At 40.4% G+C, this 17,894-nt stretch overlaps 1 protein-coding gene across 3 annotated transcripts in view; it reads right to left on the reverse strand.

The window, feature by feature from the left end:
- Positions 1-17,523, reverse strand: part of NHEJ1 (non-homologous end joining factor 1) — a 108,744-nt gene extending 91,221 nt beyond the window's left edge. For all 3 annotated transcript variants that reach the window (XR_014024660.1, XM_081314162.1, XM_081314161.1), the window contains exons 1-5: positions 17,350-17,523; positions 14,534-14,723; positions 13,234-13,443; positions 10,862-11,000; positions 9,663-9,721 (exon numbers count right to left, since the gene is read on the reverse strand). Coding sequence is in view for 2 of the 3 variants with exons in the window: in XM_081314162.1 (XP_081170288.1) it covers positions 9,663-9,721; positions 10,862-11,000; positions 13,234-13,443; positions 14,534-14,722 (597 nt within the window). In the remaining variant the exon portion in view is untranslated. The remainder of the gene's footprint in view (positions 1-9,662; positions 9,722-10,861; positions 11,001-13,233; positions 13,444-14,533; positions 14,724-17,349) is intronic.
- Between the last annotated feature and the right edge of the window lie 371 nt (positions 17,524-17,894).

A 17,894-nucleotide genomic window follows, 5' to 3' on the forward strand; every position in this document is an offset into this window, starting at 1 on the left:
TGATATAAGAGTTGCAGGTCAAAGCAGACTTAAAGATCTCTATTTATCCAAACTATTACCTAGTCTTCCAATCTTTGGGGGCAGACAGATCCCCATGAACCTCATCCAGCACTGAGAGCAGAAATGTACAGGTTAGCAGACCAGAGCAGTGCAACTTAAATCCCTCGCCCAACACACACATAGAGGTTCTTTGCTCTGCCCCAAATTCTGCCTAAATGTTCACTGAAGCTGCAGCCTCCTTGAGGCAGAGATCAGATCACTGCTCCTGCACAATTCTTGCACCATTTGGGGAAAGGAGGAACGTAATAAGAAAATAACATGCATAAGGGAAGCAGTAATTACTGTGTGGTCGACAAGAGGCTGCTTCCTTAGGACCGTTATTATGTGGCTAAATTTAACACCCCATTCCAAGAGGGGAGCATAGTAGCCGCCCGCCGGCTCCTGCTACCTTCCCCCCTCCACCGTGCCTGCTGAATGGCAGCCAAGAAAGCCATAAAGCAGGTCAGCTGGGTTTTTAATAGACTATTTACCAAGATGCTGTTTTTACTGCCGAGGTTTTGCTCATTTTATCTTCCATTTTTATTCCCTTGCTCATGAACAGACTAGGCTGTATTTTCTGGTTTGGTCTTTCTTTCTTTTTCTCCCACTCACTTGATCTCTATTTTCAGTATTCTAAATTTATATGGTACATGTCTCTCCCCCCCCCTCCCAACTTTATTTTTCTGGTAAATATTTGCCAAGACCTTGCCAGAGATCATCCATTTGACAAGCCCCTCATCCCACAAAACATCAGCTGGAAAAGAAGCGAATCTCATTAGCACTGGCCATGAAAAGAGAGCATAGAGATGGGGCATGTCTCTGAACTTTCCACTTGAAGATATATATATTTAGCCATGAGTGCTGTACATAGAATGGGACAGTCTAGGCATATGCAGATTGGCAGAATAATAGCCATTTCATCCAGCTAAAGGAGTTGAGAACAGGGTCTCTGAGGGATGAGGCTAGTGTTTCTCCAATATTCTCCTCTGTGGGATTGGAGCTTGGAAAAGCTCTCCCTACACTGAGTCACTTTTATCCCAGGTAGAAAAACCCCAGAGGTTCTGGGGAAACCAAATGTGAATCTCTATATATCTCAACCAATCCCAAACAGCAATCTGAAAGACAAAACCTTTCAGGTAGTTGCCAATGGTTGAAGTAAATCTAGAAGCTAGATCAGGAGAGCTCAAAGTTAAAAAAAATTTGTCATTAGTAGAAGACAACCACTAGATCTGATCTTGGAGGACAAAATACCCCAATTGTCTTCTCGGTAGGCAATCTTTCTCAAAATGCTATCATTTAGGTGATGCTTTTAGCAAGTAGAAGAGCACACATGAGCTTGAAAAATTAACACTATAATTTTCAAGCTTATCAGAAACCAGTGGTTTAAAACACTACAAAAAACTAAATATTTCTGACAAATTGACTTCCCCAATTAAAGAGGCTGATAAAAGTAGTTTGGATGATAAATCCATTTGTTAAGGAATAAAATCCAAGGAATGTCAAGGTGCTGGATAATGAAAAAGTCACAATATTTAAAATAATTATTATTTGGAAAATCCGTATCACATAGCTTTTTTCCCTATTATTATACTACAATGTATCTAATTGGAACAACAGCACTTATGTAATTAAGGGTCTCTTCATATATTACATCTCAGGGAGGTATCTATAGAGTGCGGTGGCTCATGTGGTTAGGATGCCAGATTGACAATTTGCAAGTCCACATTCAAAGCCTGAGTGCTGCTGTATGATGGGGTGTCATGTTCCTGTCATTCACTCTGGCTCTTGCCAACCTAGCAGTTCAAAAGTGTGCAAATGTGAGTAGATAAATAGATACCACTTCGGTTGGCCCATTAATGGGGATATGAAAGGAGCCCCCAACTGGGTGTCCCCCAGGCAACAGTTATATCACTGGCTGATCCTTCCACCATGGAAGTGCTTCAGTGCTTCTGACGCACAAGTATAGTATAGGGAGTTATGTCTGTATATACATAAATATAGATACAACAGATACATAGATATTAAAGTGAATATGAAACTACAGTAGCATCTCAAAATAGGCATATAACCCAAGTACCACATACATTTCTTCATGCAAATTAATTATCACCTAGGCAGTAGTTTCCCTTGCTCTCCTTGAAACTGTTCATCCTCTGAAGCCAACCCTTCAGAGGTATGGAATACATCTGATTTGATGCACTAACATGACTGAAGACAATGGCAAAAATAGGTTTCCAGGCCAATGAGAAAGGTACCATTTAGCTCAGTTTTAAGAGTCAAGGGAGGCTCAGATTTTGATATTTGGTCATTTTTAAACTTCAAAGTGAAGATAACAGGCAACAAAAAGAATGAGGCATAATCTGAATCTCTCTCTCTTTTGTTGTTCTTATTGTCTTAGTGTATTTCCATGCATCATTTTTTATCTGTACAAGTAATCCTAACTTGACTACCACAATTAGGATTGGCAATTCCCAGTTGTTAAGCAAGACATGGCCAAGACTTACAATTTTACTGCTGGCTCTTCCAGTGACCTTGCTTGTTGGAAGCCAGCTGTGAAGCATGCAAATGACTATCATGTGACCATGGGTCACTGTCACACTCATAAACGCCCACCAGATGTAAAATGCCCAAATCTTCATCGTTAGGCCATAGGGATACTGCAACATGTGCAATAACTGGTCACAAAGATACTTTCTCAGAGCCAGCATAACTTTGGTCACTAAACAGGTCAGTCATTAGGCAAAGGTTAACTGTATTATGGTTAACATCCTCCAGAGCTGGAAGTGGTCCATGGCTTTATAGTGCAGCAGAGACCCTTGTAAATCAAGAAATGCGGAGGCGATTAGTGAGTAATAGAAAGCAAAGAATGGATTCTCCAAAGGGGTAGAGAACTACCTAAGTGTATTCTCCATAGTTTCTTGAGCATTCAGAAATGGGGTTTGAAATTTAAAAAAAGAAAAAGACTTTTTGGAGCCTAAGCAGTCTAAAGTAACATTCAAAATATAATGCCTAATGAAGGAGGTTAAAAAGTTTTAGATTTTGAAGCTTGCTTTCCTCTCTCTCCTCAGCAGCCTCAATAAACCTTCCAGCCACATCTGTGAATATATAAGTAGCTCCTCAGCTCTGGCATCCTTTCTTCCCTCCCAAGGAAGAATTTCCATCTTGAGGAACCAGCTCTCTTTTCTGCCTAAGCCAGGGGTAGGCAACCTTGGCTCTTTTATGACTCGTGGACTTCAACTCCCAGAATTCCTGAGCCAGCCATGCTGAGGGAAAAGGGAGAGGTTTACAAGCTGAGCCATACTGGCTCAGGAATTCAGGGAGTTGAAGTCCACGAGTCATAAAAGAGCCAAGGTGGCCTACCCCTGGCCTAAGCAATCAGTTTAGTCAAGGCCAAGCAGAACAGAAGCATGGGGGAGTTTGCTAGAACAGGCCTGATAAGGGCAATCCAGTAGGTGCTTTCCTCTGTAGGGATGAATATTCATGCAATGTTAATTGATCTTTAGCATCTCCTTCAACCGTCTTCTCCAATCTTCCACCTACCTGTTCCTCCCTCTGAGTAGCCTTTATGCTCAGCAGGCAACAAGTCGGCACGCATTCACACTCCACTACCGTGGCTTACTCAAAGAGAGGCTATTGTTTTTTTCTCCACAATTGGCTTTCTCAGAGAGCCCAGGAAGGTTCCACTATGAAACATCTGAAGCAGACCCCACCAAGAAAGGAAAAGTATAGTAGCCTTGGAATCATCCCGTCCAGAAACAATACGTGGTTTATAAGGTCCCATTATGTAAAAATCACATTTAATTCTGAATTCATGTGAGAAAAAAGAATACCATTGGTATTTATGATCTCATGCAATAAAATACAATAAAAGAGTTGCCGAGAAGTACCTAATCTGGCTGGGGATGCTGCAGCACATCTGGAAGACACCAAATTGGGAAAGACTCTCTTAATCCAATAAGCATAAAAATAAACATGGATTAAATATAATCTACCCGCTAATTTTACAGAGGTCATTCAAAAGGGAAGGGAGGTGGAGATTCGTCCTCTGACTGGCATCAGCGACACTTAAGAAAAAGAGGCCTGAATTTTGTTTATGGTCTGCCTCGGAAAGAGGGAAGATGAGGCACTACTTTCTTATAGTTTGGGATAGGGTCAGAAGGGCTCACACACAAATACCCAAATCCATCATAGTATCCCATTCAGATGCTTACTCCTGTGACACGTGCCATACTTTGAAGAATTGATCCCACAGAAAGGAACCCGGGTGTAGCAGAAATGTATCCCAACACCACAGCCAATAAGAGCTTTGTTGCTCCGGCCAGTGGAGCTTGTCTCTCAAGCCTGTGGTCTGCCTCTATTTCGGGGACTGTTGTGCCCAGTATGGTTTCAGCAACATGCATCCCAGCTGACTCATAAGCCAGGATAGACTCTTTGTGGTTGCTATATTGAACCAACTCGCCCCTCACCTGTTTCTGCTGAAATCAATAAATAAATACAGTGGTTCACTCTCTGACAGATGCCTCATTAGCAGACAGGTAGGAGGGGCAAAAATGCCAGCTAAGTGGGAACACGAATCCATACAAATAAAATTAGTTTGGCAGTCCTGAACTTGATTACTGCGAAGATAATACTTCTCTTTGAACGAGATTACACAGTCAGAAGGATTGTTGCTCCCTCCATTTCTCTCTCAGGGCTATCCTATACCTTTTAACTAAAGTTCTATTTCAAACTAATGGTTTCTAGGAAATGGAAAGATTATAAACAGCATTATGCATTTTGCCCTTAAAAAGTAATTGTTAAAAGTTATAATAAAAAACAATCTGAATTGTACAGCTGCTAGCAATCACATGCATTAATATGATGGACAGGAATTAGGCAAGACCATATTCCCTGATAACGTATATAATTCAACTCTCTTTTTTGAGACTTCACCGAACTGATTGGATAATTTCAGATTAGTTCACAGTCATTGGAAAAGTCCATGTTCTGTATGCTGGGGAAGAACTAGCAATCTATTCAATATTGAGCAGCCTTTTATGTTTCTCAGTTTCTAACTTCATGAGTTCTAAAAAAAACAAAATGGAAGAAAACAAAAATAGAAAAGTATTAACTTTGGCCCGATTCCATATAGTAGCTGGTTTAATATGTTTACCTCCAGTCTGTGAGTAGGCAGCAAAGTATGGAGGCATAAGATACCTCACTTACATTACAAGCAGGTGCACTGTCCTAACCGATTTCTGCAGGACAAGTTAATTGATGGATCACTAGGTCAGCAAGAAAACCATTCACCAATTCTAATGTACCCAAGGTTTGGGGAAACACACATTTTGAGGGCTAGAGTAGCAGATTTAGCCACCTGATGCAACCTTCATATAAATATGGGTATCACTCTAGCAATCTTAGTCCAATTTGCTTGGCAGATCCACATAGGAAAAAAAGGGGCCTGACAGGCAAAAGCAGTCCTTATCTAGGACATTCTCTAATAATCTGGAAGCTGCTTTAGCAATAGCTGTTAAACCAGTATTTCTCTAACTGGTAGACCAGGATCTATCTGACAAACAAGCCACTTTAAAGAAGATCTGGTTTAATTTCTTGAATGATAGCAGGTAGATGAAGCAGTATCTAAACCAGGGGTGTCAAACTCGCGACGTCATGTGATGTGTCATGACATATCGCAACTTTTTTTCCATTGCCGGCAATGGGGTGGGCGCGGTTTTGTCGTGATGCATCTGGCCCATGGGCTGGCAGTTTGACACCCCTGACCTAAATGGTACACCAGGGCCTCTCTGACAAGCAGGTTATTTTATAGAGATCCTGGTCTACCACTTTCTCCAGTGATCTTGGTGCTGTTTTAGTAATAGAAGGCCGACCAGGACCTCTCTAAGGCACACTTTTTGCCTTCTCTAATAATTTTTTCACTGAATTGTGCCATATAGTGGGGTGGTATACTGAAATCCTATCCCCTATGCAGAGATCCTGGCCTACCACTTACATGGTGTCTTATATTTGGTACATGCTTATCATGTTCAAGGAAAGTTTTAAAGGGGAGAATTATAAAGATAAATAATCATCCACAAAACATTCCAAATTGTATAGTATAGATGGAAAGATACCACATGTTTCTTCTATGTGAGTTAGCTCTAAAGCAGCCACATGAAAAAGCAAGAATATTTATATAATGAATACCTCTCCTTTTCAGGTTTCTACTATAATATGTGCTACATTTGACTAACTAACCAGTTAAAATGGCATCAGATGTTGCTGGGAAGGGGCAGTAGAATGACTGAAAGTTAGGTCTGAGGCAACACCACTATAATAGGGGTGTTTCATTTATTCATCGTATTACTCTAGCCACCCATCTGGGTGGCATACAATAAAAAATTAAAAGTAATTACAGGTAGTGCTCGACTTACAACAGTTCATTTAGTGACCATTCGAAGTTACTATGTCACTGAAAAAAGTGACTTATGACTATTTTTCACACCTATGGCCATTGCAGCATCTTCATGGTAATGTGACCAAGATTTGGATGCTCGGCAACGGATTCATATTTATGATAGTTGCAGTATCCCCAGTTCATGTGAACACCTGACAAGCAAATTCACTTAACAACCAGGTTATTAACTTAACTGAAGCGATTGACTTAACAACTGTGGCAAGAAAAGTCGTAAAAATGGGGCAAAACGCACTTAACAAATGTCTCACTTAGCAACATAAATTTCGGGCTCAATTATGGTCATAAGTTGAGGACTACCTGTATATAAAAACAAACAACAAAATGTTAATATTATAATTAAGGGCAAGGAGAGATCAACAGATATTAACAATTGTGGAGCCACCTCAGTAACTCACCATTCCCTTGTTTCTCTTCAAAAAAGTATAGTCTATAAATTTTTTATTCTTCAGCCAGCTTATACTGTGACATTCTGTCAAATGTAGATAAGTCCTGGATTTTATTTCAGTCTATATTCCTATCCTTAATAAAAAAAACTTTTCCCAAACAAGCACTTCCCCACATGTATTAAGATTACAGTTCCTAGAATTCTCAATCATCAATAGGTTAGGCCAAAAACATCACTTTCTCTACCTGAGCATTCCAAAGTAGGTCTTCCTAGTACCTGCTCCACAGTCCCTATATAGTTACCAAGATATGCAAATATACCCTATGTGTAGACCACCCCAGGCCCAAACAAGAAAACCCCTCCTCCCAACAGTCTTTCAAATTGTGCTAATAGTACCTTTGACCCAGAATTTACTGACATCAGAGGTAGATGGCCCACACTCTCATAGATGGCCCACTTTTTGTCAGGAGTGACAGGCAAATTGGGGAACCGCCTGTTTGTTTATCTTCCTCTTCAGCGTTGTTTATTTTGATGGTACATCCTTCTGGTCCAACCCAGAATGACCTTTCACCTTTCCACATCCTGTTTGCTGGAGAAAACTGTGCAAGGATGGGCAGATGTGTAGCAAAGCCAGGACCACAGTACTTAAAAATATTTTGGGCAATTTTTCCAGGAGACAGGCAATATTTAAATCTGTTATACCTAAGCAACTTGCAATACATGGCTATTTTGTCTCTTAATTAGGAAGAAGTAAGCTTTCAGTCCAGGGTCCTATGAGCACAAGAGCTCTTGATGATCATATTTATGACTACTGATAAATCCTACAATACATAATGTCCAGGGAAAATCTTCTGTAGAACAACTCAATAAGGTGACAACTGTCTAGCCTAGTACAGACATCTCACAGATTAATTTCCCCCAATATGGAGCCCACTAAATGTGCTGATATATCCCCATAATTCCCTGAATGTGTGGCCTATGTTGCTTGGAGATGATAAGTATAGTCATATAAAAGCATCAGGATGAAGAAGGTGCTCATACATGTATGTAAGAGTTAAAAGCTAGATGCTTTCAATCAAAATCTTACAAAGAAAACAATTACAAATTTATCTTCCGTTCTAAAAATACATTGGATATTACATATCCCCCTTTCACTGTCTCATAACTCCTACAAAACTGAAGAGAAATTCTCAAAGTAAAATCTCAAGTGGCCTTTTAAAAATGTTCTTGAATCTTACCAGAACATGGCTCTTTTGCGTAATATTTAACATACATGAAAATATAGTCATATCCGCACATTCCTGTTCTGGAGGGTGATTATTCCTATAGGATCTTAGATTCCTCTCACTTTTATTCTGATCTGAGGATCATCTTCAATTTGTCTTTAGTTTTCCCAAAGCTTGTCAATGCAACAAATCTAGCACTGAATAGTACATCAATTGAGTATGATACTGGCTCATTTTACACATCATGGCTGCTTTAAACATGGTTTCTTGAACAAGCCACAGTGCAGCTTGGTTCATACCACATGCTAAACCATAAAAATTTATAAACTATAATGTTTGGCTTCATGCAAGATACCATACAAAGCAAATTATAGCTTAAACATGTTCCATGAACCAGGCCATCAATAGACAGTATCCTTCCTGAGTTTCTGACAGGAATCTTTATGATTAAACAGAAAAGTTTTACACACATCTTATTTTCCACTGAGCCACAGCTACTGAATTACCAAGAACAATTCTCTGGTTGCCACCAACTAGAACAATTTATTGAGAAGAATTTTCAACAATTTGGCAATCAGATACATTCTGCGTAATCTGAGGACCACCAATTTGGAATAGCCCCACCAGACAAACGGTAAATCTAGGAACTACATAGAAACCTTTTCTATGAGGAGGGAGTCATACTATACACATTAAGTGCTTTCAGATTTGCTGATTACATTGTACAGTCCTAAAAGGAATATCAACCTGTATATTGGCAGTTCTTCTAAAGAAAATTATGCAGATGGCTATTTGGCCTTGGAAAGCCCCCCCCCCCCTTGCAAAAAAAAAAGAAGCAGCAGGAAGGACTTCCAAATGAGAGCTCTTAGATAAAACCAGTCTGAGTTCTTGCATACCAGATACCGTAGTGAGCCTCAAGAATACTCTTATTGCTGCTTTATGTATACAAAATTCAGGGTGCCTCAGCTGCTAAATAAGGCCAGGGGTCTCTTCTGCCATCCTGCTTGGGTACAGTCTCATCAAGGGCTCTGATAGCTCTTTACTTATTATTTACTATTACTATTATCATTATTTATCTAATAAAGCTATTGGTAAGACTCACATGTCATTGAACTTCCAAGCTAATTCATTCTCCATGATATAATCAGACATCTTACTAACTGATCCTTTACCTAGCATAATGCAACAACGCTTCATTTTCTTTGATCTTCAAAGCATGAGTGCATAACAGCACAGAAAGACAAACATTAAATCATCCTATGTTAAAACCACATTGCCTTAATGTAACAAAGTCCTTCCCTCCCATTCCTGTGGTCCAACCAAAACAATGCTCATCAGTATATATGAAGTTTATTGGAAGAGCAATCAAACAATCTAGCATGGGACCAAAATAAAATATTGGATAAAATAGGATGCCCAATAGATATAATATTAAAACATTCAAAGCAATGTACTAGTAGAGTCCATAATTGATTATGATACAGTTTATCACATTAACTTACAAGAGGTCTTTTCCCCACTGCACAAATGCTAAATAATAAAAGGTAAATTTTACCTTAGTCTCAAATGTGTGCAGGAAAGTTTCTTCCTTAAAGGGTTCTGTCTTTAGACGTTCTGTAACAGAAATATCAAAATAAACAGGGAGAGTTTTGAAGCAGCCATGCCTGCAAGCTCTCTACTGCTATTCAGATTTAAAAGAAAATTCAAGTAGTCACATCCACATCTGAAAATCTGTAAAAAGATAAGCCAATATTTTCACCATCCATCAAGCCCAATGAAAGTCCTCAATAACAGGCACACATAACCCATCTGGTTTAAACCTTCCAGCCATGTCAATACATGGACTATCGCATACATGGACATATATGCATGTATTGCTGAACTCCAAAGACTAAAATTCAATCCCCATTTTGACAGAGTCCAATGGGTTGGAAAAAGTCACTTGTAAATAACTGCAGATCCCTAAAGGTAGCAGATATCTCCTAGCTATATAAACATCAGAGGGAATAACAGTGTTGGCATGTGGTCAACACTGTGGAAAAGCAACATGGAATACTAAATGAGAAGTCTTAGATCACATTCCATCCAGTACCCACCCACATTTGGTGAGAAGGAGTGGAGGAACAAGCATGAACATTTGATAAATAATTTGTAATTTTGTTAGCTTAAGAATACAGTTGCAATGAGCTCCTGAACTGGTGTCCTGGCTCAGAGAACTACACTCATCAAAGGCTCAACCCAATTCTTGCATTACTGAAGCATGAAACTTTCAGTTCTTTAGATCAGAGATCTTCAAACTTGGCCCTGGCTGAGAAATTCTGGGAGGTGAAGTCCACAAGTCATAAAAGGGCCAAGTTTGAAGATCCTTGCTCTAGATGGTATTAGGAGAGCCAATATCTCAAGCAGAAACATGAGCTTAAGTACAACTTTGTGATGGAGAGAATGAAGTAAAAGCAGTTTCTATTTGCCCCAAATTCTCCAAATTTACATGTAAAAGTAAAAGATTACCCAATTCAAATTTCTCTACAGCCAGGCACTGGTTGTAGCTTCTTGGTCTGTAGCACACATTCAAAGACCTCTGTGAATGACCCTCAAGCACTTCAGCTACTGGTCACTATCTAATATTTGATCAGTTAGTAGCTTGGAGCAGCCTTTTTTTTTTAAAGGAGGGGGGGTCAAGGCTAGGCTGGATCAGGGCCAGCACTGATAAAGAAGGACAGCTGTAAGCCCAATGAAGATCAAACAGTATCTCACCTAGACTGAGAGTAGCTCCCCTCTCCCGATAGTCTTCAATCTCTGCATCCTTCTGGAGCAGCAAAGTTGCCAATTCTTGTACCTGACCGTGCATGGCCAAGCTCATTGCCATTAGAGGCCGCAGAAGGTGGCAGGACATCTGCCGTAGAGAAGAAAAGGCATAAGTAGCAGCAGCAACATGCAAAGGGCCAGGCACCACCTAACAATCATTTATAACTGATGCTTCATTTCAGCATTTTTAGACAGGACTGCTATAAGGGACCAGCAAAGGTAATATGCAAGACTGAAAAGATTTCTCTATTATTTCTTTGCAGACCACAGCAGGTGCTTCCCGCTTTCTTGTTGCCTTCCAGAAGAGTCTATATGCCCCATGGAAGAGAGGTTTTTTTTTCCCCTGCAAAAAATGAAACTCATAATTCAGATATGGTCTCTGCTTTATCCAACACCATCCAAAAAGGATAGGTAGGAAGAAATAATGCACATTATTACAGCTTAAGGAAGGAGAGGTGCTAAAATCCAAAGGAATCATTACATTTGATATAAGATGGTGCCAGGAATCTGTCTCTTCTATGCACTCATAGATTTTGAATATGATTATGGTAATTAGCGTTGGTAAGATTCATCTTCTCCCCGAAAAAATCCTTTTTTTTCCCCATCCTGAATAATGGGGGAAAATGTCTTAGGAAAGAAATACCCAACAGCCCTTCAATATCCTTCTGTAATACTCCAGATCTGCTTCCTCCAATTTATTTCTCTCCAGTTGTTTTATTAGAAATCTTATCATCCTCAACCACCGTGGCCAGAATTCTTTAAAAACAATTCTATCAAAATTCTTGCAAAACTAAAAAAGTTGTTCTATGCCGAAATCACATCTCTCTGTTAAAAAAAAGAGGCAAGTCTCTTATTTCAATATGAGTGTAATAATAAGTGAAACTCAGAATACAAGATATCCAGATGTTTGGGAACCAGCAAAAGTACATTACCTGAGCATGGAGTGCCCCCTGGTGCACCAATGGCAAAATTATAACTTGTAACTAAACATAAGTATGACATATTTATCCATTTACTATATAGCAGAGTTGATTCACCCACTTGCTATTTTCTTAGAACACAGAACATAAAATCATAAGGCTGGAAGGGGCCTTGGAGATCTTCTAGTCCAATCCCCTGCTCAAAGCAGGAGAGCTTAAACCATCCCAGTCAAGTGGTTGTCCTGTTTATTTTTTGAAAACCTCCAGAGATGGCATACCCACAACTCCAAGAGGCAAGCTACTTCACTGATTAATTGTTCTGTCAGAAAAATTCGTCTTATTTCTAGATTGGATTATTCTTTAACAAGCTTCCACCCACTCTTGCCCTGCCCTCTGGTGCTTTGGAGAATAAGTCAAATCCCCCTTATGAATGAAGGCAAATATACATGTCCCAGGATAATGTTGCAGGATCCAATCTGGGTTGGTCAGTAGAACTTTTGGACTTGTGCTGGAGCCCATCCTCAGGGAACTTCCCTCTACCAGTTATCTTGGCTTGGCATGTTAGATGAAAGCCAATTGTAGGCTATTCAGTAAACCACAGGTAAACAAGCCATTTACTTCTAGCAGAACTGGAGCATCTTCCAGTGGCGTAGCGTGGGGGGTGCAGGGGGGGCCGGCCGCACTGGGCGCAACATCTGGGGGGGCGCGCTCGCACTGAGCTGCTCAGGGAGCCCCAAGGGCTGCACAGAGTCGGCTTGGCTCCGCTCTCGAGCTGCTCTTTCTTGCAAAGCGAAACGAGTCCGGCAGGTGAGATGGGCGGCCACATAAACTGAATAAAATAAATAGAAGCGCCCAACTCTCCGCCCAGGCTCAGGCCAACCGCAAGCGCCCCGCAAGCGCCCCGGCAGGCTTGGCCGAGCGAAGACGGACCCGCCGGCTGGCCGGCCTAGCTTCGTGCGCATGCGTGGCTTTATTTAGCGGGGCTCACGTGCGAGCTTGAATGCAGCGGCTCTTGCAGGTCGGAGCCCCGCCCAGCCGCCCTCGAGAGGGACCCGGAAGCATCCCGCATGCGCGCGACTCTTCTTGGAAAGTCTTCGCCGCTGTGGGGCGCGTCTTTTCGGCGGTGCCGTGACGTCACTTGCCTTGCCCCGGGTGCTGACAACCCACGCTACGCCACTGGCATCTTCCAGTAGGCAGGGTTGAACCAATAACTATAAACAGAAAAGTGACACTTCAATATATTACATCAATATTAAGTAATCTTTAATTTGTGCCTATGCAGCAATTCCAAATCCAAGGAGATTTTAACAATAAATCTTCTGATAGCCAAACATCCTCACGTCTCTAGAACAGAAATTTTCAACTTTTTCTCCTATTGGAAAACATCATTCTTCAACTCACCATCTCAAGAGGTGCTGCAACACAATGAAAATCCCAGTAGAAGGGCAATCCTAGAAGTTCACTCTTCACATGGAGTATTAATGTGCTGGAGCTAAGCTGACAGGAGAAGGAGACGGAGTTGTTCTCTTTCCCTTCCAGAAGAGGACAAACTAGGTTGCGCAGACAGTTCAGGATAGAGGCTACAGGAGCAGTTAGTCGTTTATTTAGCTCCTACATAAAATGAAATAATAATATTCTTCAAAGAAGATAATATAATCTCATTTCATAGTTGTATATGTAAGCAGATCTTGGCTTAATGTCATGATTCCGACATATGCAGTACTTCAAAGAACTTCAAGGCATTGTTTACCTTAAAGAATCTTTTAATATAGTTGCATAGCTTTGGCACATACATATTGGAAGCCAAGATCTGAATTCTCCTCCCCTGAACACATCATATCAAGCACAATTTTTTAAAAAAAATCTATTCTGTCCAGTCCAGGAGTAATACTCTGAAAAATTATATTTCTGTACAGATTGGACATCCTTCTTAATAATGGGTTTGTTTTAGGAATAACACATTGATTTCATTTTATATTTTCATTTCAGACATGAATGGCCTGGATAACTTTCTACTAGTGAAGCGGAAAAACAAGATGACAATTTACATAACAACTGCTTCTTGCAGTTCAGAATTTCCTCTCTGCAGATTCCTGTTCTCAGGATTTTCCTTTAAACTTAAATACCTGCTGAAGTGGACTGATCAGTTTTTCCCATCCTTCCCTCTTCCACCCGCAACCCTAGTTGGATGTCTTTACTTACAAATTTCACTATCCAGTATCATACAGGTTGTTGATTTTTCAAGTTATATTCCAGCACATCTGAGAAGCACCAAACTGGAGAAGAGGTCATCCTTGGCTTTTGACCATAATTTGGGCCAGAATTTACATTGCTCAGCAAGATGAGTCAGTCACATCCAATTTTATCTTTTTTGCCACAGTGATTAAACAAATGACTGCAGCTGTTAAGTGAATCATATGGTCATTAAGTGAATCCAGCTTCCCTTATTGACTTTGCTTGCTGGAAACCACCTGAGGAGGTCTCAAATGGCAATCACATGACCCTGGAATGTTGCAACCATCATAAATATGTGACAGTTGGAGATGCTGAGACAGTCATAAGTGTGAGGACTGGTCATAAGTCATTTTTTCAGTGCCGTTGTAATTTTGAACAGGCACTAAATGAATGGCTGTAAATCGAGGACTACCTTTAGAATAAGATGCACTGTTTGCTCATTTCATAATTTTAGTTTCTTACTTACTTTTGACCTCTGTTGTATCATCTCAGTAGTTGCACTTTCATACCACATATTACTGAGGTCAGAGAGGAGCAAGATGTAGCTAGAGTCAGTAAAGCAAGCCTTAGCCATCAATCTGGTAGACTCAGAAAAACAAACTGAAGCCCAAGGCTGCAGAAGGAGTTCAATCTGTAGATCATCTGAAGTCTCCATCCTGTAAACAAATAATGTCATTCAATTCTATTTCTTTAAAAATGTCATAAACTGAAGAAATTGGCAACTCTACAAAGATCGTAGCATGCCAAAGCATAGGAAAACATAGCTTTAAAAATCCAGATTTTTATACTGAAGCTGGAAGTCTTATGTTTTTATTCTAAAAAATTATCTCTGAATTCTGAAGTAATTCATTAAAAAGTCTCAATGTACTTCAAGTTCAGATATATAACATGACTTACTCCAGACTTGCTGCATTTTTTGTTGTTTTTCTTGGAATAAATACCGTAGATGCAAAGCCACTCAGCATCACAAACTAATGTCTAGATGTAATTTGAATATCACCTCCAGGTAGGTTCCTATGTTCTAAGGCAGTTGATAGTTTATAGCAGGGGTGTCAAACTCACAACGTCACGTGACGTGTCGCGATATATTGCATCTTTTTTTCCATTGCCGGCAATGGGGTGAGCGCAGTTTCGCCATGACGCATCCGGCCCATGGGCCGACAGTTTGACACCCCAGGTTTATAGGCTACAGCCTACATAATAATTATGTTCAGATGATGCTTAACTGTATGATACTACATACTTCCAGTGGGAATTTAGCAGTTCTCTTTATGAATGTTTTTACAAACTTTTGCTAAACATTAATAGTTTAGGGAATGGCCTCCAGGTGTTCCTCAGATCTCCTTTCTTAAAGTCACCTGATCTAACAACTGCTGATTTTAGTGCTTTATTGTAATCAGTGTTGTGTTTTTACTGTTTACTGTTTTCTGTGTTTTACTTTGTTTACTTTTATTTTATTCATTTTGTCTGCAAATCACTTTGATATTATTTTAATGAAAAGCAACATAAAATATTGTAAATAAATAATAAAGCACACATTATAAAATCTATACCAAGCAAGTTTTAAAAAGTGGTAAATGAAGAGAGGTTAAAGCTTGAGAAAATAAATCAAATGTTGAGGCTCTAGAACAGGGGTCCCCAACCCCCAGTCCGTGGTCCAGTACCAGGCCACGGCATGACAGCAACCAGTCCACACCAACAAACAAAGGCCCATCCGTGGGATGCAGGCAGCAAACGAAATCACGTCCCCTCTGGTATGTGGAAAAACCTCTCTCCACGTAATCGGTCCCTGGTGCCCAAAAGGTTGGAGACCTCTGCTCTAGAACATTAAGAGTAACAGTGCTACTATTTCTGTTTTCATTGTTTGCAATAGCTCAGCCAGCAACATACATGCTAAAAATAAAATAATTTGTAGCTTGATCCTATATGATTTGATTCAGAAGTGATTTGCCTAGGATTTCACATTTTGACAAGGTAGGAGGATTTGACTAGTTCTTTGTTAGCTCAAATTAAATCCTGTTGTTGTTGTTAATTGCAAAGTCGTGTCTGACCCATTGCGACCCTATGGACAAGGCTCGTCCAGGCCTTCCTGTCCTCTATCATCTTCTGCAGTCCATTTAAGCTCATGCCTACTGCTTCAGTGACTCCATCCAGCCACCTCATTCTCTGTCGTCCCTTTCTTCTCTTGCCCTCAATCTTTCCCAGCATTAGGCTCTTCTCCAGTGAGTCAGGATTTGAAACTGAAATTCTGTTATCTGCAATCAAATTAGTTTGATTGAAAATATATCTGAGGGTAACTCTATAATTAAGATGCAGCAACTAAAAAAAAAAGAAATAAAGAATCTAAGCCAGACATGTCAAACTTGCGACGTCACGTGCCGTCGCGCAACATATCGGAACTTTTTCCTCAATGGGGTGGACGCAGTTTCCTTGTGAAGCGTCCGGCCTGTGGGCCGGCAGTTTGACACCCTTGATCTAAGCCATGTTGGATTTGAATGACTAAAAGCATAGGAAGCAAACTAGAGAAATATTTGATTTATGTAACTGCTTTCCTTTCAAAACCTCCAAAATCCTTCTGAAGTCAGTAACTTTATAAACCAATTAAATATTACAAATTAGTACAGGCAGTCCTCGACTTATGACCACAACTGAGCCCAAAATTTTTGTTAAGTGAAACATTTAAGTAAATTTTGCACTTTATGACCATTTATGCAGCAGTTGTTAAGTGGATCACTGTAGTTGTTAAGTTAGTAACATGGTTGTTAAGTGACTTTGGCTTCCCTATTGACTTTGCTTCTAAGAAGGTCACAAAAAGTGATCACATGACCTGGGATGTACCACCCTCGTAAATATAAGTCAGTTGCTAAATTTTGATCACATGACTAGGGGGTTACTGCAAGGATAGTATGTGAGCAAAACGGTCATAAGTCATACTTTTTTCAATGCTGTTGCAACTCTGAATGGTCACTAAATGAACTGTTATAGATCAAGGACTACCTACAAACAGTATTCAAAGTCTCCAGAACCTGTGGTGAGGACGTAAAAGATGAGAAAGAGGAAATAAAAGTTCTAAAAATTTGCATTTTTAGATGGGAAATTTAGAGGGGAAATTTGTAGATATTCTGAGAGCAACCAGATGTTGAGATTATTTCAGGCCGGACTCAACCTGAACAACTCGCACCAAATTCATCTTTAAAGTGCTTTTCAAATGTTTCCAAGAGAGGGAAAAGACAAGTGGGAGTGCAGCAGGGAAAGAGGCTAGGAAAAGGGGAAAAATCCTACCGGCACGGTCAGATAACCGGAAGGAAGATCCAAAGACAGGTCGCAACAACAAAGCTTCCCTCGGCTTTGCTCTCACAGCATTTTGTCAGCAAAGCCAGAAGAAATGCAGCCACGAGGAGGGGTTTTTAAAACAGCACTTTCCAAGAGCCATACTGTACTCATCCGGGATACAGGCTTACCAACGATTTTAGCAATGGGAAACTACCATTCCCACAATTCCCTCCTAATCTCCCAAGGCATGCTGGAAGTTGTAGTTAGATGGAAAGGGACGCCCCTGAGTCAATGTAGGTCGGGGGCGGGCAGTACTGCGTTTGTTTGTTGGTTGGTTTGTGTCTAAGAATTAGCGATGTGGAGGCAGGAGAAGATACTTCAAATATTATATTTCTGTACTTTGTTGGCTGTCCTGCTTTATAATGCTAACATACAGACTTCCTCCGCACGCGGTATGTGTGAGGTTAGTAAGAGGGAAGCAGGGAGAGGTGCCGGAAACAATCCTATTTTGCTGTGCCTTGAGTTTGTTTACTACCCGACTTCTCTGACTAAAA

Source organism: Vipera berus, assembly GCF_964194415.1.
Source record: "Vipera berus genome assembly, chromosome: 1".
NCBI lineage: Eukaryota > Metazoa > Chordata > Lepidosauria > Squamata > Viperidae > Vipera > Vipera berus.